Source organism: Hemibagrus wyckioides, unplaced genomic scaffold, assembly GCF_019097595.1.
Source record: "Hemibagrus wyckioides isolate EC202008001 unplaced genomic scaffold, SWU_Hwy_1.0 Contig10, whole genome shotgun sequence".
NCBI classification, from domain to species: domain Eukaryota; kingdom Metazoa; phylum Chordata; class Actinopteri; order Siluriformes; family Bagridae; genus Hemibagrus; species Hemibagrus wyckioides.
Genome location: NW_026690770.1, coordinates 405,135 through 433,013, shown reverse-complemented (window position 1 = coordinate 433,013; position 27,879 = coordinate 405,135). Strand labels below are relative to the sequence as shown.

General features: G+C 39.3%; 1 protein-coding gene and 1 non-coding gene across 2 annotated transcripts; both read left to right on the top strand.

The window, feature by feature from the left end:
- The first annotated feature begins 28 nt into the window (after positions 1–28).
- LOC131349728 (uncharacterized) lies at positions 29–27,861 on the top strand. Its single transcript, XM_058385303.1, has 6 exons — positions 29–146; positions 24,596–24,668; positions 26,517–26,578; positions 26,799–26,992; positions 27,104–27,207; positions 27,438–27,861. The coding sequence occupies exons 1-6, from the start codon at positions 29–31 to the stop codon at positions 27,859–27,861; spliced, it is 975 nt and encodes a 324-aa protein (XP_058241286.1).
- trnaf-gaa (transfer RNA phenylalanine (anticodon GAA)) lies at positions 25,040–25,112 on the top strand. Its single transcript has one exon. It is a non-coding gene; the product is annotated as a tRNA-Phe (tRNA).
- Positions 27,862–27,879: the final 18 nt, after the last annotated feature.

The window sequence follows — 27,879 nt, the reverse complement described above, 5'->3', positions numbered from 1 at the left end:
GTTTAACAGTTTTTCATTTAGCTGCTTGATGGCCATCTCCGCTGCCTCCGCCTACTCATCCTGGGTGTCGTCCAGCACAGTGCCATGCGTGTGTCCATCTAGTGAGATAAAAATCACTGAAAAGAAGTTGGACTACTGGTCGGAAGGTTGTGAGTTCAAATCCCAGGTCCATGAAGCTGCTACTCATGAACCCCTGAGCAAGGCCCTTAACCCTCAATTTCTCAGTTGTCTAAAATGAGATAAAATGTTGCTCTGGATAAGGGCATCTGCCAAATGCCAGAAATGTAAATGAAAATATCTGAAACCTCCCTCTTCTCTCCTCACAATAATCTCGTGTCACAATATTCAAAACTCATGTCACTAAGACCTATCGTAAACATCCATCCATCCATTTTCTAAACCTGCTTTATTCTTAATTGGGGTCACGGGGATCTGCTGGAGCCTATCTTAGCACACATTGAAAGGCAGGGGTAGACCCTGGACAGGTCACCAGTCCATCGCAGGGCCACATATAGACAGACAACCACACACACTCACACCTACTGTATGAGGATTTAAGAATTACCTAATTACTCCTATTTAGAATTACCAGTCAGCCTATTGTACATGTGATTAGACTGTCATTGGTCTAGGAGTATGATTCTCGCTTCATTGCGAGAGGTCCCAGGCTCAGATCCCGGATGAGCCCCCAATTTCATGTTACACCCCGTCTAGGGAAAAGGCGAAACAAGAAAGAGTCGATGACACAGGACAGTGTGGAAAAAAGGCATTAAAGTGGCATTTTAATGAAAACCTAGGGGTTTAGAGTACTACGGGGGAGTGTAGCTTCGGAAGCCGGCAAGGCCAAAATAACAAACAAAAACCCACAACCGTCCAGGATCTAAATACCCTGCTTCACAAAACAAAAATAAATATAAAAGACAAGTTCCTTCCCTAACTCCCTATCCAAAACAATCAATGAAGGATCCAATAAAGAAAATGGCATAAGTCTCCCTACATCCCCAAAATCCCTTGTAGAACTATGTACAGTATTAAGAACAATTTTACAACAGGGAAATCCAGAGTCAAGGCCTGAAAACAGGCAGCAGGCCGTACTATAAAGAGTTGAGCTAATCACATTAGCAAACAGTCGGTTCCTTACCCTCAAACATTCAAACAAACACACGCTGTCTTAGCATATACCTAGATAGCTATTAGACAAGGCAGGGCAAATACAGAAAGCCAGCACAGGACAGAGCAAACACAGCAAGTGAGCACAAGGCTGAAGAGAGGAAGTGATGAAGGAGACTTCTTATAGGTTGCATGGACACTGGGGGAACCAATTAGGCTTCTTCCTAGACAGAAGACACAAACAACTTCCCAAACAAAAGAAAACACAGAAGTAATACCAAACAGGACATTATTGGGAGGAAACCAGAGTAAACCCACACAAGCACAGGGAGAACATGCAAACTCCACACAGAATGACCCCTGGATCTTCTTGTAGTGAGAAAACAGTGCTAACCACTAGGCCACCGTACTGCCCCCAGTGTAATTTTAAAACCTTTTTTTAGTGTTTTTTTTTTACTTTAATTTGAGACTTGAGTACATTTTGGATGGATTCCTCTTTTAGTAAAGATTTTCACATTGACTATAATTTTTAAAGTCTACTTTAAATTATAGTTTTTTAAACTTTTTTTTTTAACTATACTTTTTTTAAAAAAATACGTTCTGACCACATCCTACATATTCCTCAGACTTTACCACTGTATCTGCTGATGCTGATTGGACACTGCAAGGCTCCCAGGCTGAGACCCGCCCAAAGTGACATCATCACCCAGGGTCACGTTTGGCACATGTGTCTGCTGTTGAGACACGGTGCCATTATGCAGGTGCAGCCTGTAGATCTCCCAGTGCTACTGTAAATACACAAAGAACATCAACTGTCAAAATACACTCGTTGTGTGTAGTACCCTATACTACAAATGGGTAGGGTTTCTCTTTGCTCTCAAAACAGCCTTCCATGGTAGATTCTGTTCCATGTTGATGTGACTGCATCATGTAATTCCTGCAGGTCCTTCAGGTGCATGCTGTGAATCTCCTGTTCTACTACATCCAAGTCCACATTCTACTGGATTCAGATCTGGTGACTAAAGACCAATAAAGAACCCTGAACTCATTGCCATGCTCATGAAACCAGTTTGAGACAACTTTAACTTTCTGAGGCTGTGGTATTTAAGCAGCCCAGCAGGCCCAATGTGCCATAAAAACATTTCCCACACCGTTGCACCACCTCCACCAGCCTGGACTGTTTTAAATAGTAGATTATAGAAATGATTTTAAACCTCTCTTTTCTCTCTTGAAGTGAACATGATTGCATGTAGCCAGTTCACCTGATTGCATGTTTTGGGGAGCAGGGAGGAGGAAGAAACTGAAACAAACATGATCATGTAAATCATGTAGAATGGGATTACATTTTTTTATGTGCTACAGAAATTTGGTTTTGGCAACACATTCATTTCCTGGATTAAAATTTTATATTCCTTCCCAGTCTCCTCAGTTTGGACAAATGGAGTATCTTCCTCTTATTTCCCCTTGAAACGCGGCACAAGACAGGGCTGCCCACTTTCACCTTTGCTTTTTGCATTGGTAATTGAACCCTTAGCAATTGCCATTCATACTGAACAATTGGGAGAGCTGGTACAGTTCACAAAATCTCAGAATGATTTTGCTCGCTGGTCAGCTCTCCCCATTTCTCTGGCTGGTCGTTTAAACTCAGTAAAGATGAACATTTTGCCTAGATTTCTGTATTTATTTCAGTGTGTTCCAATTTTTATATCTAATACTTTCTTTAAGACTTTAAAACAACACATCTCATCTTTTATTTGGAACAAATGACCAGCCAGAATCCGCGGGGAAATACTTTTAAAACCAAATTGCTATCTCAAAACTAATTTCCCAACTTTTCGAATCTTCCACAAAAAATCCCATCTAGATCAAATTCTTGAAGTACCTTTAGATAAAGTTTGTTTCCAACACATTAACATATATTTTGCACTTAAAAAAAAAAGTACTTGAGTACTTTTTACAGCGGGTCAAATTGACCCGAAGATAACAGGAGGGTTAAATGATTGGAGTTTTTAGAGAAACAATAATCAGAAAGAGGACATTCTTAAAAAAGAGAGAATTGATTTGAAACCTGAGCTGCTATCAGGGCCATGCTGAACACCTTCTGACCAATCCAAATCAAGTATAAATTTTAATGTCAATACTGCACATAATTATCAAATAAAAGTCTATCCAGCTGTTATGCAAAAGTCTGTAATAATGTTTCTCTTAAGCTTTTTAATTAAAATCCATATTTTGGTGTAATTTATACACATTGATTTGTCCATCATGACTTTTGGAGGCTTTATTATGGCCATTTTATAATGAAACAGCAAAAGACTTTGAAAATCATCTGTCATTTTCTGATCATGATAAATATAAACACAACTAGACTGAAATATACAGGAAAAATATCTACTGGTTTCCTGTCAGGGTTGTGACTTTTTCTGGCCACTAGAGACCCCCACTGCCTTTTTGTTGGTTTCCAGTCTCTGTCATTATGTCTAATAGGTGTCACCTGTGCTTTGTTTAGGTTTGTGTATTTAAGTACAGAGTAATGAGAGTGTTTCTGCATGAGTGTGTGATGCAGAGAGCAGTGTGGCATCCTTGGCTTATGGCTGCATGTAGACCTACAGTAGGGTCTGATTGGTTTTCTTTAAAACAATTCTCCAAAGAAGAGTTGACCAAATTTTCTCTACAGTGATGTGAAAGACTCCTTGCCAGTTATCATTTATGCTCGATTGCAGTTGTTGCTGCTGAAGGTGGCATAGCCAGTTATTAGTGTGGGGGAAATTACTTTTTTACATAGGCAAACCAGGCAGGTTTGGACAGCTTTTTTCCCTTAAGAAATGATATAATTTAAAAACTGCATTTTGTATTTACTTGGGTTATCCTTGTATAAAAAATAATTGGCTTGATGAGCTGAATCATTTAAGTGTGACATGTGGAAAAAAAAATCAGGAAGGAGCAAATTTTGGTTCATTGTGACCACCTGCTGAAACAGCCCTGACCCGTCATCCACTGACACCTTTCTATCAGAACCAGCATTAACTTCAGCAAGGTGAGCAACAGTAGCTCGTCTTTGGGATCGGATCAGATGGGCCAGCCTTCGCTCCTCATGTGAATCAATGAGCCTTGGCTGCCCATGACCCTGTCGGTTCCCCACTGTTCCTTCCTTGGACCACTTTAGATACTGACCACTGCAGACCTGGAACACCCCACAAGAGCTGCGATTTTGGAGATTCTCTGATCCAGTCGTTTAGCTGTCACAATTTGGCCCTTGTCAAGTTGCCCAAATGTCTACACTCGCCCATTTTTCTGCATCTAACACATCAACTTTGAGTACAAAATGTTCACTTACTGTCTAATATATATCCCACCCACAAAGAGGTGCCATGATGACAAGATAATCAGTTCAGATAATTATTCACTTCATCTGTCATATATATATATATATATATATATATATATATATATATATATATATATATATATATATATATATATTAATTAATTAATTACATACATATAGGTATCTAGAGGAGACCACACCTCTATGGAGCAGGGCTGCAGGGCAGATTTGGCAGCAAAAGGGAGACCAACACAATATTAGGCAAGTGGTCATAATGTTATGGCATATATCAGTTTATGTGTATATATATATATATATATATATATATATATATACTTTACTATTCAAAACCCATACAATATGTGTGCATGTGTAAAAATAAAAACAAGAAAAAAAGCTCAGACATTTAGAAACAGACCTTTTTTATTTATATATCTATTCGTCAGTATGAGTGAGGGGAATCACGGAGGTCTGCGCATGCGCTTGTCACGCTGCAGCGTCACGTGATCTAGTTTCTGTGGAGTGTTTACTTTTAAATCCTAAAGTGTTGCGGTTCTGAAGGTCGCAAGATTTGGATTATCTTTTGGCATTTTTGCTTCACACCTTTCGGATTTCTCTTTACTCCACTACTGGATTTGACTCCTACACCGACTCTACAGCGCAGCGATGATGAACTTCGGGGGAGGAGCCGAGCCTCAGCACCAGGATGTGGATCCCGAGCCCGGATGGAGCGGACTGTACGACCCCTGGAACGGTGAGTTACTGAGTTTCCTCTTTTTCACTTAAGTATAAAGTCTTTTAAACACCGCCTTATTACAAAAAACCGCAATCAGGAATATCGTTTTATATGATTAGATGGTTTGAGAAATTCTGTTCGGCTAATCTTTATTTGGCTAATCGTTTTACGGACATGATCAGTATGCTAAAGCTAGCGGACAAAGCGGCAGACTCCAGTGAAACGAGCAGGGAAGAAGAAAACAGTGTTCATGTTTTCAGATATGTTAACATCAGCTTTTCATAAAAGTCCCAATGTTTATTTAACGTTTGCTAAAGTTTACTAAGTCAAGCCGAGGAGAGTTAGCAAAGATTAGCTAGACGGCTAGTTAGCATGTAGCTAAGTAATTGTTTTTCAGTGTTCATATTTTTTTTTTTGATGGAGTGAATAGAATGAGTTAAAATGCTTATAATAACATGAAGTAACATATTATTTTAAGGATTTTTCATTGTCCGTGTTTGTCGAGTTGTTAAAGCGGAGAGAGAAAGGGGCTGTGAGGAAAGGCAGCTAGCTGAACAAAACCAATCGGTACAAATAAATGGAGCTAGTGTGGCAATGTAGAGTGCAGCTTAGGCAAAAATATCAAGCTGTTTGTTTCAGTTCTGTTCAGCAAGGCTTTGTTTCTAGCTGTCGTGAATAAAATAGTTAGGAGTAGTGTAATTTATGATAAAGGGCGAATTTTTGAGAGGAGACACGATATTTTTAAGCATTGAAATAAATGCCCAGTGTGACTAACAGTGAAGCCGTGATACTGGAAGAGCCCTGTATAACACCTATAAATGCAGCTTAAATGTAAATACTGAGTTTTTAATGCACTTTTACAGGAAGATTACAGTAATATAACTTGTGTAAATACTTCTTGTTTTGATAGTGAGGCTTTCCTGCTTTATAAAACATACACAGTGCTATTAAAATGAAGGTTTCTGCTTTCTTTTATGAGATGTTAATAGATGTGTTGCATTGTCTGTTCATCTTCTTTGACACAGGGAGTCGGAGGGAGACGTTTGTGTTTCCGCAAGATGAGCTCAACTACAACAGAGAGCTCAGCGATTACGAGGACGATGACAGCCGGCCTGCTCAGCAGAATGAAGCTGGAGATGGTGGTGAATATGAGGTTTCGACGAGGAACCCGTCCATTGATAGAAGTCCATCCCCACCGATGAGAGGCCTCTCTCCTATATGGACCCCACCCCCTGTGAGGACCCCATCCCCTGTGAGGAGCCCATCCCCTCTCAGGACCCCATCCCCTGTCAGGAGCCCATCCCCTCTCACGACCCCATCCCCTGTGAGAAATCCATCCCCTGTGAGGAGCCCATCCCCTGTGAGGAGCCCATCCCCTGTCAGGACCCCACCCCCTGTGAGGAGCCCATCCCCTGTGAGGACCCCACCCCCTGTGAGGAGACCATCCCCTGTCAGGACCCCACCCCCTGTGAGGAGACCATCCCCTGTCAGGACCCCATCCCCTGTGAGGAGACCATCCCCTCTCAGGACCCCATCCCTTGTCAGGACCTTACCCTTGACAAGATATCATTTGCTGCCTTATTATGAAATCAGCCTCAACAACATTGTGGATGATAGGGGCTATGTTCCTGCCACAATGATGACTCCTTTCCGACGCCGGGGCATAAGGAGGAGGCGGGACGAAGAGGATGGCTATCAAGAAGCCCCTCTGAGTAGACGGCAGCGTGTGGAACCTGATGGGGATGTGGATTTCATCGGGAGGGATGTCCTAGTCCCCAGTAGGTTTGTAAGGTTTTATGTGAGTGAGATGTAACTTTAAAAAGCTCAGTCTTCACCTCATATTCATCACCTCGTATTCATGATGTAAGGTATGTATCTGTGGTAAGTATGTGTGGTAAGTATTTCACCCCTAGATTTCAGCATTAGTCTTATCCCTAGTATAATCTATAAATGTAAACCATTTTAATGATATAACTGTGGCATCATTGAAGTAGTCATGGCATCTAGTTAAAATAAAATGTCTGCTGGTTTTTGTATTTTTCATATGTATTTTGATTTTGTTAAATGTTTAGAATTTTTAGATTATTAATGTTGTTTTTTATTGTTCTGTTGTTAATTTGTTGTTAAATTATGCATTGCTGTAAATATTACATTTTTAAGATTAAGATTTTTTTAAGTTATACAAATGTAGTGTACTCCCACCCCCCAAACCCCCCTCTCTTCCCCTTCTAAACCCCCTAAACACCCCCACCAGCAAGTTTAGAGATTATTAAGATATTTATACCACAGTGATTTGTTTTTGTTTTATTTATTAAACATTAATGTTAAATAAGCATTTCATAAAAAATTGTCACAACACTTTATTAAACGATAATCAGTTTTTAAATTCATTCATAGTCTCTGATTATGTCTGGCATACACGTCCCTGTGAATGCACTTTTATTATGGAAATAATTAATATTAATCTTAACATATAATAAATGCTGCTAAAATAATGCTAAGTAAGGAATCGTACTAAAATATTTTAAAATTATGCACACCTTATTTCAATTAGATTCGGGCATTTCGTTGTGGTATAAAATATATTATCTGTAATAAGTTTATAGTTCATCATTGCTTGTAAATAGTTCTAAATAGTTAATAAATTATTTATTTGTTCAATACTCTTGTCTCAAGTGTCTTCTTTTTTTTATAACACATCATAAGCATTTCTCATTTATTTCTCATATAATTACACTGTAGAAATTCTCCATCAGCTGGAACCTTGGTGTTCAGAAGTAATTACACTGTTTTTCTCTCACAAGCAAATACTTTCTAGCCAACAGTCTAAACCTGTTAAATCTGTATAACTAATGATCTGGTGTTGTTGTAATGTCAAATAAACTGATAACAAGTGAAGCACAAGATATGATTTTAATTGTACATGTTCAAGTTAATTCACAAAGGTGATCAAGTGATTAGTTCATAGATGAGACTTAGGAACTAACGCACCATGAGGAAGAAACTTCAGAGTTCAAAGCAGCATCAGCTCTAAATATGGAGGAAAAGCTGTCAGAGAGATGCTGTGGTCAGATAGACACCAGGGTTTGGATAACAAGTTTGCATTTCCTTACAACTCTTAATAATTATCCACAACACTTCTTTTTTTCTTTCACACAGATTTTGTTTTACATTATGCGTTATTTTTATTTTAGATTATGCATTATTAAAAACAAACTGGTCCATCTGTGGTGAAAAACACTGGTAGCTGTGGTTGCTAGAACTTTCCAAAAATTATTGTTACTGTTTATATATATATATACAGTATATCACTCATGGGATCAATAAAGTCTATCTATCTATCTATCTATCTATCTATCTATCTATCTATCTATCTATCTATCTATCTATCTATCGTGTTTCTATTCTCTTGTATCATTATTCTTTTATTATTATAAAAGTTCAATAAACAGGTTCAGCAAAAGAAAAAAAAAACAGAAAATGACTGAAATAAAGGAATGAAAGTTACATAGTGTTATTGGAATCTCCTTCAGTATATGTTAAACATTCTCCTTACAGAAAGTTTCAGCATTACAGTAGTTCTATGTATTCAGTATTTCTTTACATCACTGCATTTAAAAAGTATAAATTTTAATGTCAATACTGCACATAATTCTCAAATAAAAGTCTATCCAGCTGTTATGCAGAAGTCTGTAATAATGTTTCTCTTAAGCGTTTTAATATTTTGGTGTGATTTATACACATGGGTTTGTACATCATGACTATTGGACGCTTTATTATGTCCATTTTATGATGAAACAGCAAAAGAGTTTGAAAATCATTTGTCATTTTCTGATCATGATAAATATCAACACAACTAGACTGAAATATACAGGTAAGATATCTACTGGTTTCCTGTCAGGGTTGTGGACTGTTTTCTGGCCACTAGAGACCCCCACTGCCTTTTTGTTGGTTTCCAGTCTGTCATTATGTCTAATAGGTGTCACCTGTGCTTTGTTTAGGTTTGTGTATTTAAGTCACGTGCTTGATTCACAAGTAAGGGAGGAATAATTATTTCAAATAATGGCTCTATAATTTATCGCTTGTTATAATACTACTTCAAAACAGATCAAATAAATAAATAAATAATACAATGCAGATATTATATTTCTCTGATCCACCAGTGTGTCTCCACATCCTTATTTGACAAGAAAAAAGGCCATTATATATTTACACCACACTGTCTGGGAGCCAAAGTCAAAACATTGCATGCAAAGGACTGGCTTACATGGAAATCTGGTGACCAGCTAGAAGGGAAGATGCTTCCCTTCTTCATAATCTTCATGAATGTGTCCTTTGAGTGGTACAAATCATGGACTGGCTGCGTTCATATTCTATTCAGTTCAATGCAATTCATTTTTTTTGTATAGCACTTTTAACAATGAACATTGTCTCAAAGCAGATTTACAGAACATAAGAAACAAAAAACATAGTGTAAAAAGTCCTAGATGTTAGACAAAATCATCCCTAGTGAGTAAGACTGTGGAGACATGTGGCAAGGAAAAACTCCCTTAGATGGTATGAGGAAGAAACCTTGGGAGGAACCAGACTCTAAAGGGAACCCATCCTCATTTAAGTGACACCGGAGAGTGTGATTATAAATTATTCTAATCACCGAAGAGTGTGATATGAACAATGTCCTTTCTGCAGTTATGTACAGTCTACAGTGTGATGTAGAATGTTAGTGTGTGTATTAATTAGGAGGTTGTTGTCGTCCTCAAAGTCCACATAGGGCTGGCAGCGTTGCTTTGATATACCCAAATCCTCACGAAGCAGAATCCAGCTGAGGTTGGTCCATCTCTGGATGCCTCAGGATCCTCGCAGGGTTGGCCTCTGTCTACTGGAGCTGGCACAATCTCCAGATGCCTCGGGATGGGTAAAAAAAGGAACAGGTGGAAAGGAATTAGCATTCGTAATATTAGCAGGACTAGATGATAATGTGCATTTGATCAGATGTACTGGAGTACAAGGTTATTGGGTGTGTTATGTGTATGCCAGGCTAAAGAGATATGTCTTTAATCTACTTTTAAATTGGGAGAATGTGTCTGAGCCCCAAACACTGTCAGGAAGACTACTCCAAAATTTGGGAGCTGAATACGAAAATGCTCTACCTTCTTTTGTAGACTTTAATATTCTGGGAACTACCAGAAGTCCAGAGTTTTGTGATCTTGAAGAGCGTGGTGGATTGTAGCATGTCAGAAGACTGGTTAGATACGTGGGAGCTAAACCATTTAGAGCCTTGTATGTAAGTAGTGCTAGTTTGTAATCAATTCTAGACTTAACAGGTAGCCAGTGCAGGGATAATAATATTGGGGTTTTATGATCATATTTTCTTGATCTGGTAAGAACTCTGGCAGCTGCATTCTTCAAACTTGTTTATTGAAGATGCAGGACAACCACCTAGTAATGCATTACAATAGTCCAGTCTGGAGGTCATGAATGCATGAACTAGCTTTTCTGCATCAGATACAGACAAAATGTTCCTAAGCTTGACAATATTTCTAAGGTGGAAGGCTGTTTTAGTAATAGTGGAAATATGATTTCAAAGGACAAGTTGCTGTCTAACTGTCTAATATTACACCCAGGTCTTTCACTGCCGAGCTAGCCATAACAGTACATCCTTCTAAATGCAAGCTAAATTCTAATGGAGGGTAATGTAACTTCAAACAGGCTTCTTCAAGGTGAGTTGTTTTATTATGGTTTGACATAATAGGCTTGCTTAGTCATATCCATGGTCTCTGCTATTTGTGTCCCTAAATTAGTGTTAGAGTGAATGAGTACAAAGGTTACTGTGAAGACAGAAGAGAGAAAGGAGAAATGTGAAAAGAACTCCACACAAATCTCATGCTTACTCTCCCCATCTGGGAAGCATCCAATCTTGAATGGGAAAAAACATGTATTGTGGAGCTGCATCTGTAATATGTATATAAAATGGGACATTGATATATTGTAGAAAGTATTCAAAACCGTTCGTTTCCTTGTTTTTTAATAGGTTACACCCTTATTCTGAAATTAAATAAATTCTCCAAAAAACACCATAACAAAAAGTATAGTTTTTCACATACTGTATGAGTGTAACTTATAAGTATATGTTTTGTAACTGTTTCACATTTCTCTTCATTCCTCCTCCCAGTCCCTGCTATGTACAAACATCCCACTGTGTTATTAGGGGTCACAACCGGCCAGATGATGAGCAGTGCCTTGTTTCCTCCAGAGGTATGAATATCAGTACCTATAAATGTCATCTACACCTCTATTAGTTCATTAGTAGCTGCTGAGAATATGCTCCTTGTAAGGTTGTGACTGAAATGTTGTGCGGTCTGTGTCTTATTATTTTGCATGTTTATATTTGCAGCCTGGCTAGCTAAGCATTTAACTCACTGGTTCGTGTGAGTTTTCCTTCACATCAGGACAATTGTATATAAAGACAAATAGGGTTATGACCAACTGATCCATTTTAATTTTTATAGACCTAAATGCAAAATGTTTACTATTTTTTTAAACTGGTTGCCTACAAGCTATATGGTTGATATGAGGTGTGATATGATGTGTTGTGTGAGTGACTTTCTTGTTCCCAGTATCTTAAACTCTGAAGGTGAATAAAGTGTTGTTGTTGCTTGTAGATTGAACTAAATGTAAAAGAAGACATGATAGAAGACTGGTGATAAACCAAGCTAAACATGTGGTGCTAAAAATATAGCTTAGGTACATGTGATTTCCACTGATCTCACTTGAGATTTTTCTAAAACATCATTAACAGTCATAGCAAAAACACGTCATAGCTTGTAGCCCTAAGAGGCAAGATTCTGCTGAGACACAGATCTGAGTATTTTCATCATCTTTGAAGGTCCCTGTGACTTAAATACACAAACCTAAACAAAGCACAGGGGACACCTGTTAGACATAATGACAGAGACTGGACACCAACAAAAAGGCAGTGGGGGCCTCTAGTGGCCAGAAAACAGTCCACAACCCTGACAGGAAACCAGTAGATATCAGTTTATATTCATTTTTCATCATAAAATGGACATAATAAAGCCTCCAAAAGTCATGATGGACAAATCAATGTGTATAAATTACACCACAATATGGATTTTAATTAAAACGCTTAAGAGAAACATTATTACAGACTTTTGCATAACAGCTGGATAGACTTTTATTTGATAATTATGTGCAGTATTGACATTAAAATTTATACTTGATTTGGATTGGTCAGAAGGTGTTCAGCATGGTCCTGATAGCAGTTCAGGTTTCAAATCAAATCTCTCTTTTTTAAGAATGTCTTCTTTCTGATTATTGTTTCTCTAAAAACAGTTAAATCAAAGTATATGGCAAACTCCAATCATTTAACCCTCCTGTTATCTTTGGGTCAATTTGACCCGCTGTAAAAAGTACTCAAAAATGAGGTATAATTTTATATAAATGAGATTTATAATACCAAATATTAAAAAAAAGTGCAAAATATATGTTAATGTGTTGGAAACAACCTTTATCTGAAAGTACTTCAAGAATTTGATCTAGATGGGATTTTTGTGGAAGATCCGAAAAGTTGGGAAATGAGTTTTTAACAAAGTTTTGGAACTGAAAATATCTAAAAACATGAATGGAAGGGGGAATTTTTGTGTTAGAAAAGCTAGGAAAAATATTATCAATGTAGATATCATTGACAATTGTACAAATAATTGCCGGACAATGGAATTACTGTTAGGAACACGTGAGATGGCAGTAAGAGGACCACACAGTAGTGCAGCTGGTCAGGATGGTGAGACTGGGGAGCAAGAACCCTCTTCAACACTGACTCAATCTGGGACCCAATCACAGAGTCCGAAATGACTCTGAAACCAGAACAGTGTAGATTGTATATTTGTCGCCCAGTTGTAAAATAAGAAATTTTGAAGGGCAGTTTGGTTTTTAAAGTATTTCCCTGGGGATTCTGGCTGGTCATTTGTTCCAAATAAAAGATGAGATGTGTTGGTTTGAAGTCTTAAAGAAAGTTTTAGATATAAAAATTGGAACACACTGAAATAAATACAGAAATATCAGCAAAATGTTCATCTTTACTGAGTTTAAACAACCAGCCAGAGAAATGGGGAGAGCTGACCAGCGAGCAAAATCATTCTGAGATTTTGTGAACTGTACCAGCTCTCCCAATTGTTCAGTATGAATGGCAATTGCTAAGGGTTCAATTACCAATGCAAAAAGCAAAGGTGAAAGCTGGGGGCAGTACGGTGGCCTAGTGGTTAGCACTGTTACCTCACAACAAGAAGATCCTGGGTTTAAACAGGCAGGGGTCATTCTGTGTGGAGTTTGCATGTTCTCCCTGTGCTTGTGTGGGTTTACTCTGGTTTCCTCCCTACTCTTGGTATTACGTCTGTGTTTTCTTTTGTTTGTGGAGATGTTTGTGTCTTCTGTCTAGGAAGAAGCCTAATTGGTTCCCCCAGTCTACTTGGTGCCAGCCTGGTCAGCTGACTCCATGCAACCTATAAGAAGACTCCTTCATCACTTCCTGCCTTCAGCCTTGTGCTCACTTGCTTCACCCTTTTGCTCACTTGAAAGCCCTTTACCCCTTAACTGCTCAGCTGTGTAAATGTGAGTTGCTCTGGATAAAAGTATCTGATAAATCTAGTAAATGTAAATGCTACTGTTTGTTTGCAGTCAAATAAATCTGTAGATGCCCTAGTTAACACGATACTTATGTAGCAGTTCCAATCAGTACAATGAAGTACATCTTGCTTTCTGCTGGACAGGACCACACTCTAACCTCTGTCATGCGTGGCCTTAAAGGGTAATTAGTGTGAGGTTGGGGCTGTGGGATGGCCCAGTTGGCAGTAAGACTGTTTTGATGCTCCCTAGGAACGTGCACAGGTCCTGTTTGGACCTAAGAGGGCATTGATATATTCTGTATCTCGGCACGCTCTGTCTTGGGCTGACTGTGGCCCTTGGCTGAGGGTGTGTCACCATTTGTTCATGACCTCATCTTATTACCGTGATATTCTTTGTTTTGTCCTAGAAGTTCTTTCTGTTCTGTTTGGACAACATGTGCTGAACACAGACACTCAGTGACAGTCTTCTGTATCTTAGATAGGCCTTGTCGTAGTAAACTCGCAAAATTGCCAGTGAACAGGTCAACCACCACGTCTGATTCTGCTGACGTCTTTTGTTTACCTATAGATAATAATGAAGATTATACCTTTCTTCTGTATAAATACTCCCTGTTCATCTCATTAAATTTCGAAAAGTTCTGCTATTTAATCACTGTTTCTGCGTAGTTCTTTAGCATCTCTTCCCTGAATTCAGCGCGACTCAGGAATTTTCTCAGAGTGAACACAAAAATTCTAAAACTAGGTTTCCATGTTCTCCTTGTATTTTGTTAATCATGTTCTATTTGTCCCGTGTCTTGTGTTGGTTTCGTTTGATTCATGTTAATAAAGCAACGCTTTAATTGTTCAGCATGTGGGTCTGTTACACTGTGTGCAGGAGTTCGCGACTACCACAGAGATCTGGGTTTGGTCCCCGCTTCCAGTGAAGTCTCCCGATTATTACACACAAACTTAGTTAAATGAATGTGATTTCTATTTCTATGCTCTGTTGCAATCATATGCACAGGCTGTGAACACACTGTGCATTGTACACTGTCTGTGCATATGACATGACATTCATCCTGTGAATCACATTTATACCTGTGCACTGTTATACATGATCACACTGTAACACACACTGCACTGTTATACATGATCACACTGTAACACACACTGCACTGTTATACATGATCACACTGTAACACACACTGCACTGTTATACATGATCACACTGTAACACACACTGCACTGTTATACATGATCACACTGTAACACACACTGCACTGTTATACATGATCACACTGTAACACACACTGCACTGTTATACATGATCACACTGTAACACACACTGCACTGTTATACATGATCACACTGTAACACACACTGCACTGTTATACATGATCACACTGAAACACACACTGCACTGTTATACATGATCACACTGTAACACACACTGCACTGTTATACATGATCACACTAACACACACTGCACTGTTATACATGATCACACTGTAACACACACTGCACTGTTATACATGATCACACTGTAACACACACTGCACTGTTATACATGATCACACTGTAACACACACTGCACTGTTATACATGATCACACTAACACACACTGCACTGTTATACATGATCACACTAACACACACTGCACTGTTATACATGATCACACTGTAACACACACTGCACTGTTATACATGATCACACTAACACACACTGCACTGTTATACATGATCACACTAACACACACTGCACTGTTATACATGATCACACTGTAACACACACTGCACTGTTATACATGATCACACTGTAACACACACTGCACTGTTATACATGATCACACTGTAACACACACTGCACTGTTATACATGATCACACTGTAACACACACTGCACTGTTATACATGATCACACTGTAACACACACTGCACTGTTATACATGATCACACTAACACACACTGCACTGTTATACATGATCACACTAACACACACTGCACTGTTATACATGATCACACTAACACACACTGCACTGTTATACATGATCACACTGTAACACACACTGCACTGTTATACATGATCACACTGTAACACACACTGCACTGTTATACATGATCACACTAACACACACTGCACTGTTATACATGATCACACTGTAACACACACTGCACTGTTATACATGATCACACTGTAACACACACTGCACTGTTATACATGATCACACTGTAACACACACTGCACTGTTATACATGATCACACTGTAACACACACTGCACTGTTATACATGATCACACTGTAACACACTGCACTGTTATACATGATCACACTGTAACACACTGCACTGTTATACATGATCACACTGTAACACACACTGCACTGTTATACATGATCACACTGTAACACACACTGCACTGTTATACATGATCACACTGTAACACACACTGCACTGTTATACATGATCACACTGTAACACACTGCACTGTTATACATGATCACACTAACACACTGCACTGTTATACATGATCACACTGTAACACACACTGCACTGTTATACATGATCACACTAACACACTGCACTGTTATACATGATCACACTGTAACACACACTGCACTGTTATACATGATCACACTGTAACACACACTGCACTGTTATACATGATCACACTGTAACACACACTGCACTGTTATACATGATCACACTGTAACACACACTGCACTGTTATACATGATCACACTGTAACACACACTGCACTGTTATACATGATCACACTGTAACACACACTGCACTGTTATACATGATCACACTAACACACACTGCACTGTTATACATGATCACACTGTAACACACACTGCACTGTTATACATGATCACACTGTAACACACTGCACTGTTATACATGATCACACTAACACACACTGCACTGTTATACATGATCACAATGTAACACACTGCACTGTTATACATGATCACACTGTAACACACACTGCACTGTTATACATGATCACACTGTGACACACACTGCACTGTTATACATGATCACACTAACACACACTGCACTGTTATACATGATCACAATGTAACACACTGCACTGTTATACATGATCACACTGTAACACACACTGCACAGTTATACATGATCACACTGTAACACACACTGCACTGTTATACATGATCACACTGTAACACACACTGCACTGTTATACATGATCACACTGTAACACACTGCACAGTTATACATGATCACACTGTAACACACACTGCACTGTTATACATGATCACACTGTAACACACACTGCACTGTTATACATGATCACACTAACACACACTGCACTGTTATACATGATCACACTGTAACACACTGCACAGTTATACATGATCACACTGTAACACACACTGCACTGTTATACATGATCACACTGTAACACACACTGCACTGTTATACATGATCACACTGTAACACACACTGCACTGTTATACATGATCACACTGTAACACACACTGCACTGTTATACATGATCACACTGTAACACACACTGCACTGTTATACATGATCACACTGTAACACACACTGCACTGTTATACATGATCACACTAACACACACTGCACTGTTATACATGATCACACTGTAACACACACTGCACTGTTATACATGATCACACTGTAACACACTGCACTGTTATACATGATCACACTAACACACACTGCACTGTTATACATGATCACAATGTAACACACTGCACTGTTATACATGATCACACTGTAACACACACTGCACTGTTATACATGATCACACTGTGACACACACTGCACTGTTATACATGATCACACTGTAACACACTGCACTGTTATACATGATCACACTGTAACACACACTGCACTGTTATACATGATCACACTGTAACACACACTGCACTGTTATACATGATCACACTGTAACACACACTGCACTGTTATACATGATCACACTGTAACACACACTGCACTGTTATACATGATCACACTAACACACACTGCACTGTTATACATGATCACACTGTAACACACACTGCACTGTTATACATGATCACACTGTAACACACTGCACTGTTATACATGATCACACTAACACACACTGCACTGTTATACATGATCACAATGTAACACACTGCACTGTTATACATGATCACACTGTAACACACACTGCACTGTTATACATGATCACACTGTGACACACACTGCACTGTTATACATGATCACACTAACACACACTGCACTGTTATACATGATCACAATGTAACACACTGCACTGTTATACATGATCACACTGTAACACACACTGCACTGTTATACATGATCACACTGTAACACACACTGCACTGTTATACATGATCACACTGTAACACACACTGCACTGTTATACATGATCACACTGTAACACACTGCACAGTTATACATGATCACACTGTAACACACACTGCACTGTTATACATGATCACACTGTAACACACACTGCACTGTTATACATGATCACACTAACACACACTGCACTGTTATACATGATCACACTGTAACACACTGCACAGTTATACATGATCACACTGTAACACACACTGCACTGTTATACATGATCACACTGTAACACACACTGCACTGTTATACATGATCACACTGTAACACACACTGCACTGTTATACATGATCACACTGTAACACACACTGCACTGTTATACATGATCACACTGTAACACACACTGCACTGTTATACATGATCACACTGTAACACACACTGCACTGTTATACATGATCACACTAACACACACTGCACTGTTATACATGATCACACTGTAACACACACTGCACTGTTATACATGATCACACTGTAACACACTGCACTGTTATACATGATCACACTAACACACACTGCACTGTTATACATGATCACAATGTAACACACTGCACTGTTATACATGATCACACTGTAACACACACTGCACTGTTATACATGATCACACTGTGACACACACTGCACTGTTATACATGATCACACTAACACACACTGCACTGTTATACATGATCACAATGTAACACACTGCACTGTTATACATGATCACACTAACACACACTGCACTGTTATACATGATCACACTGTAACACACACTGCACTGTTATACATGATCACACTGTAACACACTGCACTGTTATACATGATCACACTGTAACACACACTGCACTGTTATACATGATCACACTGTAACACACTGCACTGTTATACATGATCACACTAACACACACTGCACTGTTATACATGATCACAATGTAACACACTGCACTGTTATACATGATCACACTGTAACACACACTGCACAGTTATACATGATCACACTGTAACACACACTGCACTGTTATACATGATCACACTGTAACACACACTGCACTGTTATACATGATCACACTGTAACACACTGCACAGTTATACATGATCACACTGTAACACACACTGCACTGTTATACATGATCACACTGTAACACACACTGCACTGTTATACATGATCACACTAACACACACTGCACTGTTATACATGATCACACTGTAACACACACTGCACTGTTATACATGATCACACTAACACACACTGCACTGTTATACATGATCACACTGTAACACACTGCACTGTTATACATGATCACACTGTAACACACTGCACCGTTATACATGATCACACTGTAACACACACTGCACTGTTATACATGATCACACTGTAACACACTGCACTGTTATACATGATCACACTAACACACACTGCACTGTTATACATGATCACACTGTAACACACACTGCACTGTTATACATGATCACACTAACACACACTGCACTGTTATACATGATCACACTAACACACTGCACTGTTATACATGATCACACACTAACACACACTGCACTGTTATACATGATCACACTGTAACACACTGCACTGTTATACATGATCACACACTAACACACACTGCACTGTTATACATGATCACACTGTAACACACACTGCACTGTTATACATGATCACACTGTAACACACACTGCACTGTTATACATGATCACACTAACACACACTGCACTGTTATACATGATCACACTAACACACTGCACTGTTATACATGATCACACACTAACACACACTGCACTGTTATACATGATCACACTGTAACACACACTGCACTGTTATACATGATCACACTGTAACACACTGCACTGTTATACATGATCACACACTAACACACACTGCACTGTTATACATGATCACACTGTAACACACACTGCACTGTTATACATGATCACACTGTAACACATACTGCACTGTTATACATGATCACACTGTAACACACACTGCACTGTTATACATGATCACACTGTAACACACACTGCACTGTTATACATGATCACACTGTAACACACTGCACTGTTATACATGATCACACTGTAACACACACTGCACTGTTATACATGATCACACTAACACACACTGCACTGTTATACATGATCACACTGTAACACACACTGCACTGTTATACATGATCACACTAACACACACTGCACTGTTATACATGATCACACTGTAACACACACTGCACTGTTATACATGATCACACTGTAACACACACTGCACTGTTATACATGATCACACTGTAACACACACTGCACTGTTATACATGATCACACTGTAACACACACTGCACTGTTATACATGATCACACTGTAACACACACTGCACTGTTATACATGATCACACTAACACACACTGCACTGTTATAGATGATCACACTGTAACACACACTGCACTGTTATACATGATCACACTAACACACACTGCACTGTTATACATGATCACACTGTAACACACACTGCACTGTTATACATGATCACACTAACACACACTGCACTGTTATACATGATCACACTGTAACACACACTGCACTGTTATACATGATCACACTGTGACACACTGCACTGTTATACATGATCACACTGTAACACACACTGCACTGTTATACATGATCACACTGTAACACACACTGCACTGTTATACATGATCACACTGTAACACACACTGCACTGTTATACATGATCACACTAACACACACTGCACTGTTATAGATGATCACACTGTAACACACACTGCACTGTTATACATGATCACACTGTAATATACTGTGCCATGTCTACTGTGTATACTCTATAATAATGTATCATATGTCATTACCATACTGTTTATCCAAGTATATGTTTAGATTGCAATTTAGACTGTACAGGCTGATTACAGACTATATATAGAAGTATTTAAATTTGTACATTACATATTCTACTGCAATGTCTGGAGCTGTACTCAAGAATTTCACTCACTTCTACATGTGTGGATGGTGATGTGACAATAAAGTGATTTGATCTGATCTGAGTTAAAACTACAGACAGCTGTTTACAGACACCAAACTCCTGAAATATCACCTGTGTGCTGTTTATTTTGTGGGCATGTACTCCAATAATACAGCATAAATATTTTAGTTTGTAGTGTTTCAATTAGAACTCCATCACCATATCATACAAAAATAATAATGAACATAATTTATTTAGAGTAAGCGCTCTGTGTGCTGCCATTGTCCAGTATAAAGTCCACTATGATTAACTCATGTTAATAATAAGAATATGAACAATAAAATAATTACAACACAGGACAGCTGTTCTAACTGTTAGATAAGCTTTATTTCAACTCCACTGATCAAAATGTTTGCTTACAGTTGCCTTTTAGTCCTACTGCCAACACGATTTTTCCATTTTCAGACAGTTCACATTTATCTATGACAAGAAGCAAGATATGCCACAAATGATCTAAAAGCACACCATCAGACTGAGCTTTGTCCAGCAACTTCCATGTACATTAGTGTCTTAAAAATCAATTTTAGCCACAGCAGTATGTCAGAGCTTGAGATGCATTTCCTCAAAACACCTGGAATCAGTTATAAATGTTGCCTGCACAGACAAAACAAGGACATTTTAAGACACATTGAGGCCATTTCTGTCAAAAATGAACACACTTAAATTAATACACTAGCCTTCAAAATAAGGGATGTACAAAACAGAAAAGAAATATATAAAAGGTGGACACTTTATAGCCTTGCTAAGGCCATAATATATATAGTGGGGTCCAAATGCCATTTTTTTTATTTAATACATTAATTTGTTTTACAGATTATATTATTTGACAACAACTTGAAGTCAAATCTTTGAAATTTATGCTTTCTGAGTTTCTAGCATTTAGCATGTTGCCTTTTTTGCTTTAAATGAGTGTGTGCATGTGAGCTGCATGGACACCACAAGTTTATGCAAAACCTTACAAGTCATTTTAGATCAAATGCATCAGTGTGTCACTTGAACACATGCTTCAGTAAAAAAGATCAGACATGAGGAAAATCTGACCTTTAAATAGACACCTAGAAAGAGTACAGAATCTTAAATTAACTACTGTTTACTTTCTATATTTTAAATAGGAAAAAATGCAGTTGAAGAAAAATCCCAGATTATTAATGTGGTCACAGAATTTGTTGTTTTACCCGAGTTGGTTTCTTCAAGTCTTTTGTTTTGCGGTGATTGAATGAATCTGACATTTGACAAATTCAGACTTTCAGCATGTGAAATGTTAAAAAAAAAACCTGTGAGGGTGGACTAATGCAAATTTTGATAAATTTGCAAAATTAAGAGATGACTAGAGCACAAGCCTCCATTCAAGAATATTGAGGATTAATATTATTATAATTATTATATATATTATAAAATTGTCGTCTAGATACTTGTCATGAAAACCAGTCGGGAGTTTGTGAGAATGATGTCTAATGTCACGCGCTTTGGTGCCTTTTTGTAACATTGCTAATGAATAAATGGCATATTTTATACGCCAATCGCGTTAGCAGCTAATCGCTAATGCTAATCGCTAGCTTGGTCTGTGCCATTACTAAGCCTGTGATTGGTACAAATAATTGATAAGTGGTATTGGATAAAGAATTGGTTTTGAATTAAAATGAATTAACCACAACTTATTGGAAGCCGTACGAGATACTGGGCTACTTTTCTTGCCGAAAGCCCGGTGAGTGTATAGCATGTTCACCTTTAGCTCGTAGCTGTGGCTAATATGCTAACAAGAAATGACACCACACTTGATATTGTTGTCTAGATACTTGTCATGAAAACCAGTCGGGAGTTTGTGAGAATGATGTCTAATGTCACGCGCTTTGATGCCTTTTTGTAATATTGCTAATGAATAAATGACATATTCTATGCGCCAATCGCGTTAGCTCTAGCAGCTAATGCTAATCGCTAATGCCAATGGCTAGCTTGGTCCTGCTGACTGAAACTTTCTGTTGGTGTTGACTTGTTAGTTCAATTATTATCTTGATGTGTGGTTTGCGGGCATTCCAGTTTCGGGGTGCAGCTAAATATATATATTTTTCTTTTTTTACTTTTGGGTACTGATGGACGGACAAGCAGAGAGTCGAGCTGCTTCTTCTTCTTCTTGTTTAATGGTGAATAACTCCTTAGGATCATTATCGCCACCTACTGTACTGGATGTGAAGTAAGTTGACATAGGTGATGAGTCTGAAATTTGAGAAGGGGATATTTTGGTGGATGTTCCGTTTTCCTTCCAATCTATGGCGCACTCAGTTCACATGCTCATGCTAGCGCTGCGTGTTTAGCTCCTCTAACACTCACAATTAGCTCTTCATGCCCCAGATTAGGTAGAATACTCCCATCCACACATATTATCATCTAGATCCTAAACCTGGGTCATAAATATATACTGTATTTAATCAGTGCTCTGTATACCTGTTCACGTTGTCTTTCCCCACTTCACTCTCATGGTGGAAGTGAGACTCAGATGGTGTCTTCATGCTTCTGATTCACTGAAGACTCCTGGTTTATGTCATCTGTAGTGGGCAGGGCAGGGGTCCTTGATCTCCACGATTGAGAACCCTGTGCTAAAATCAGGATGTGAACAAAACATTTCCTCTAAGGTACATAGTCTCAAGGTCAGCTTGCAAACCTAAAAGCCATACAGATGGCAGTGAAGGTAGTCACAGTAAGCTCCCTGTTTTACAGTTGTTCATGTTAAACAGCATTTTCTCAGGTTCTCCCAATGCATGTCGCACTACTCTGTGGTTGTTGTTTTGTTAAATCTGGTATTTACTTTATTTCATGTTGTGTAAATTCAGGACCAAGTGCATTTTGGAAGAACTGACTGTTCATGAGTGTGTGCATATAATAAAAAATCTCCTTCCTTTTATTCTTGTGCTGGGTGAAGTTGCATTTCAAAATGCATAATTACACAATTCATATTTTACCTGTAATGCATAGGAAATGCCTAGTTCCTGACCAGAAAATGGGAGTAAATGTAACTTTCAAATGTGACTAGTACATTTAGAAAAACAAAGTAGGGTCCACTCAAAGTTAAGTAATATGGAAGCTTTAAAAAAAATTAGGTTTAAGTTTCAATAAAAATACACTTTTAAAACTCTCAAAGTTAAGTAGAGCAAACCCAAAACAATGACTAAGGAAATGCAGAAATTTAGAGCAAGAAGTATTTCTTACATATAGAAAATTAAGTAATAAATACAAAGACTAGTCTTACTTGAACTACATAATTATTTTTATTAGGTAGATCAGGCTGAATATTTTTATCAGAGCAGACTGGTTAAAAAATAATTTAAAAAATAATAGTAATAATAATATAGCCACCTTTAGAAAATGTGGATTCAAACACATTTCTTATTCTTCTTTAAGCAGAAGCGTTCCTTCCGCCCATGGCTACAGGGGTGGCGGTTGACCACGGGGCCTTAAGCCGAGACCATTCAAGGTCAGTGACCGGCCGCGAGCCAAGGCCGAGCTCCCTCCTTCCTTGGGAATGGTTAGATGTCTCCTGTAGAGCTGGTGAAGCGGAAGGCGTGTTAGTCGCACGGCAGATCATTTGTAGTGCCCGTGCCAGGCTTCCTCCTTGTCTGGCCGAATGACTTGGTCATCTTCTTACCACGCACGCGTAACCCCACCGGCGCCCTCAGGTAGCGTGGGATTTGAATGGTGTAAGGCAACCATGCCTTCTGTCTATGCCCTTAAGGAAAAAGCTCTACCGCTTTCTGAAGAAGTTTGCCTCTCCGGTCTGGATGTGGTGCGCAGTCGTGCCGACAAAAACCTGCTCACTCACACATACGAGAGAGCCCTGGCAGAGGTGCCGAAATAGCTCAGTTGGGAGAGCGTTAGACTGAAGATCTAAAGGTCCCTGGTTCAATCCCGGGTTTCGGCAGCTGGAGGTAGTGTAGTCCCCCAGCACAGTTCTGCAACTTATGCCTCAGACTTGAAAACAGCAAAACGTGGAAATAGCGCAGGATAAAGGTCTGAAAGCCCCCTGGTCTGAGGCGAGAGCAAAAAACTAGGATGCTACAGAACTCTTAGGTTCTTGTTGAACGCTTAGCCTGCACCCTTCAGTTTACGTGACCGCATGCCTCAATACCTGCCTACAAATCATTGGCAAGGTAGCCTCCTAGCCTGCATGCCATTAGAAAACCCCTGCTTTTGACAAGGCTCCTTGGAAGCGCTGCCACCTGATGAGGTGGCTGAGAGGTTAAGGCGATGGACTGCTAATCTGTTGTGCTCTGCACGCGTGGGGTCGAGTCCCACCCTTGTCGTGCGTGTGCTTCCCATTTACCGCTGTGTGCCACACAGCAGCAACTGAATGCTCCCCCAGACAGTCGTGCAGCGTGAAAACAACAGTGATCCGACTACTTTGAAAATCGTGCAGTGTGAACTCGGCATAAGTGTTCCACAACCTTGGGCTGCATTCCCATGCTGGTTGGACACACATGCTGTAAGTTCATATGAACAAGCCACTTCAACAGGAGGTGGAGGATATGGACAGCCAATCCACATTTCAACTCTTTGGAGGCGTGGGTTCAAATCCCACTGCTGCCAGGGTGGCCTTTTGTTCTTAATATTCTCCTAGTGCATGTTCCCGCTCAGTGCTTAATTAGTAAATGAATAATTTCCGGAACAAAACCAGCAGTCTCTCGCCGCTGTGACAAAACGGTGGTAGCGCAATTATAAAGATTATAAAGATTCGTTGCTGAATGGTCTCATGTATTATCCTGTTCCATATCCATGCCAATCATGAATTTAAAAAAATAAAATAAATCTCTCTCTCTCTCTCTCTCTCTCTCTCTCTCTCTATATATATATATATATATATATATATATATATATATATATATATATATATATATATATATATATATATATATATATATATACAGTGTTTCTATATTAATATTAAAAGCCATTTTGAATTGGATTCATTATTGGGGTTTGGAACTTAACTGCTTAATGTTAACTGCTTACATGATGTCATGAGGTCATGTGACCAACTGGCATCATGTAGAATTCCGAATTCTGTTCTGAACATCACCTGATGACGTACATAGCAACCATCCTCAGACCACCTTTAGCTATCGACAGAGAAACAGTGCCCCTTGTGTAGCAGCGATTTTACACCATTTAGCAGCATTTTACAGCGTTTAGCAGCATTTCACCACTTTTAACTGTTTTATACAATGGCTGCACTGTTTGTGAAAGATCTTCACCCTGAAGTATCAGAGGTGATACTTTCTAATAGATTTAGACCTGCAGGACACGTCCAATCTGTCCACATTTGCAGGGACAGGAAGACCGGCTCTCCTCTCGGATACGCGTACGTCAACTTTCGCTATCGAGATGACGGTAAAACAAACCTTTTCTTTTTTCTACACTGTTTCTTACCTGTTTTTGCAGCAGATTTAAGGCTACATGTGTAACTTCTGTAGTATTTTATAGTTTTACTATATGGATATGGTCATGTTTTAAATGGTACTAAAAAGATATGAAAAGATATTTGGATGAGTTATATATAGACTATAATAGACTTTAATTAAAAATGAATGGTTTATTTCTGTTCCCTCAGCTGAGAGAGCCATCGATATGTTCAATTTTGAACTCCTCCTGGAGAGACCCATGCGTGTCATGTGGTCTAACTGGGAACCCACCGCCAAGCCCATCAAGGGAGGGAACATATTCATCAGGAACCTTGATTGGTCCATTGACTGCACCTCCCTGTTTGACACTTTCTCTGTGTTCGGGAGGATCGTGTCATGCAAGGTTCGAGCTTTGAGCTGTTATATATGAATATATATATATATGAATAGCTGAATATCTGTGTTTCATGATTAGTGTGGTGTTGTGTGTTGACACGCTGTGTTTCTCCTGAAGGTTGTGGAATCAAAAGGTTTCGGGTACGTTCAGTACGAGTCAGCGGAGGCGGCGGCGCTGGCCATCGAACGGCTGAACGGAAAACTCCTGAACGACCGGCAAGTGTAAGTCACGTGTAAATTAGTGTCTTTTTACCAGCCAGGGTTCAAATATCAGGATTTTTTACATTCCTTTTTAAACTAATTGCATTGAACTCTTTATATTGTCGAAACAGAGATATGTTTGGTCTTATGAGGGTATTTCAGTCAACATCAGGTGGTAATTCCGCTGCTGAGGACATAACTTTTAACAGCAGGGTTTAGATTCTAAGTGCAGCTTCTCTGTTGTGTTACAGCACCATCGAGTACTTCAGGTCTTGGGAGGAGCGCAAGGTGGAGGTGCGCAGGGCCGAGGAACCCAAGGTGGAGGTACACAGGGCCGAGGAGCCCAAGGTGGAGGCACGCAAGGCAGAGGAGCCCAAAGTGGAGGCACGCCCCAGTTCCCAACACCAGGGCAATAGAAAATTTATCAAGAAGATTGGCCACACCATCCACAGAAAGTGCCTGCAGAGAGCACCGAGCATTGTGCAACACTGCACAATGTACCACCAAAACTGCTCCAACCAGTGCTGCCTCCCTGGTTTGAAAGGAGCACCCCGGCTGTTGAGACACCTTGTGCAAAGGACACTGTCCAAACCGCCGAGGCATCTGCCTCAGAGGACATTGTCAACACTGCTGCCTCACAGAATGTCCGTCCCGCCGAGTCCCCTGCCCCAGTAGACAATGTGGAAGCTGTTC

Excerpts from the sequence above, each read along its gene's own strand:
- LOC131349728 (XM_058385303.1), top strand. The coding sequence starts at position 29 with ATGGCCATCTCCGCTGCCTCCGCCTACTCATCCTGGGTGTCGTCCAGC. Across the intron at positions 147-24,595 it reads GTTGGACTACTGGTCGGAAG|CAGAAGCGTTCCTTCCGCCC; the intron begins GTTGTGAGTTCA and ends TTCTTCTTTAAG. Across the intron at positions 26,579-26,798 it reads CTTTCGCTATCGAGATGACG|CTGAGAGAGCCATCGATATG; the intron begins GTAAAACAAACC and ends CTGTTCCCTCAG.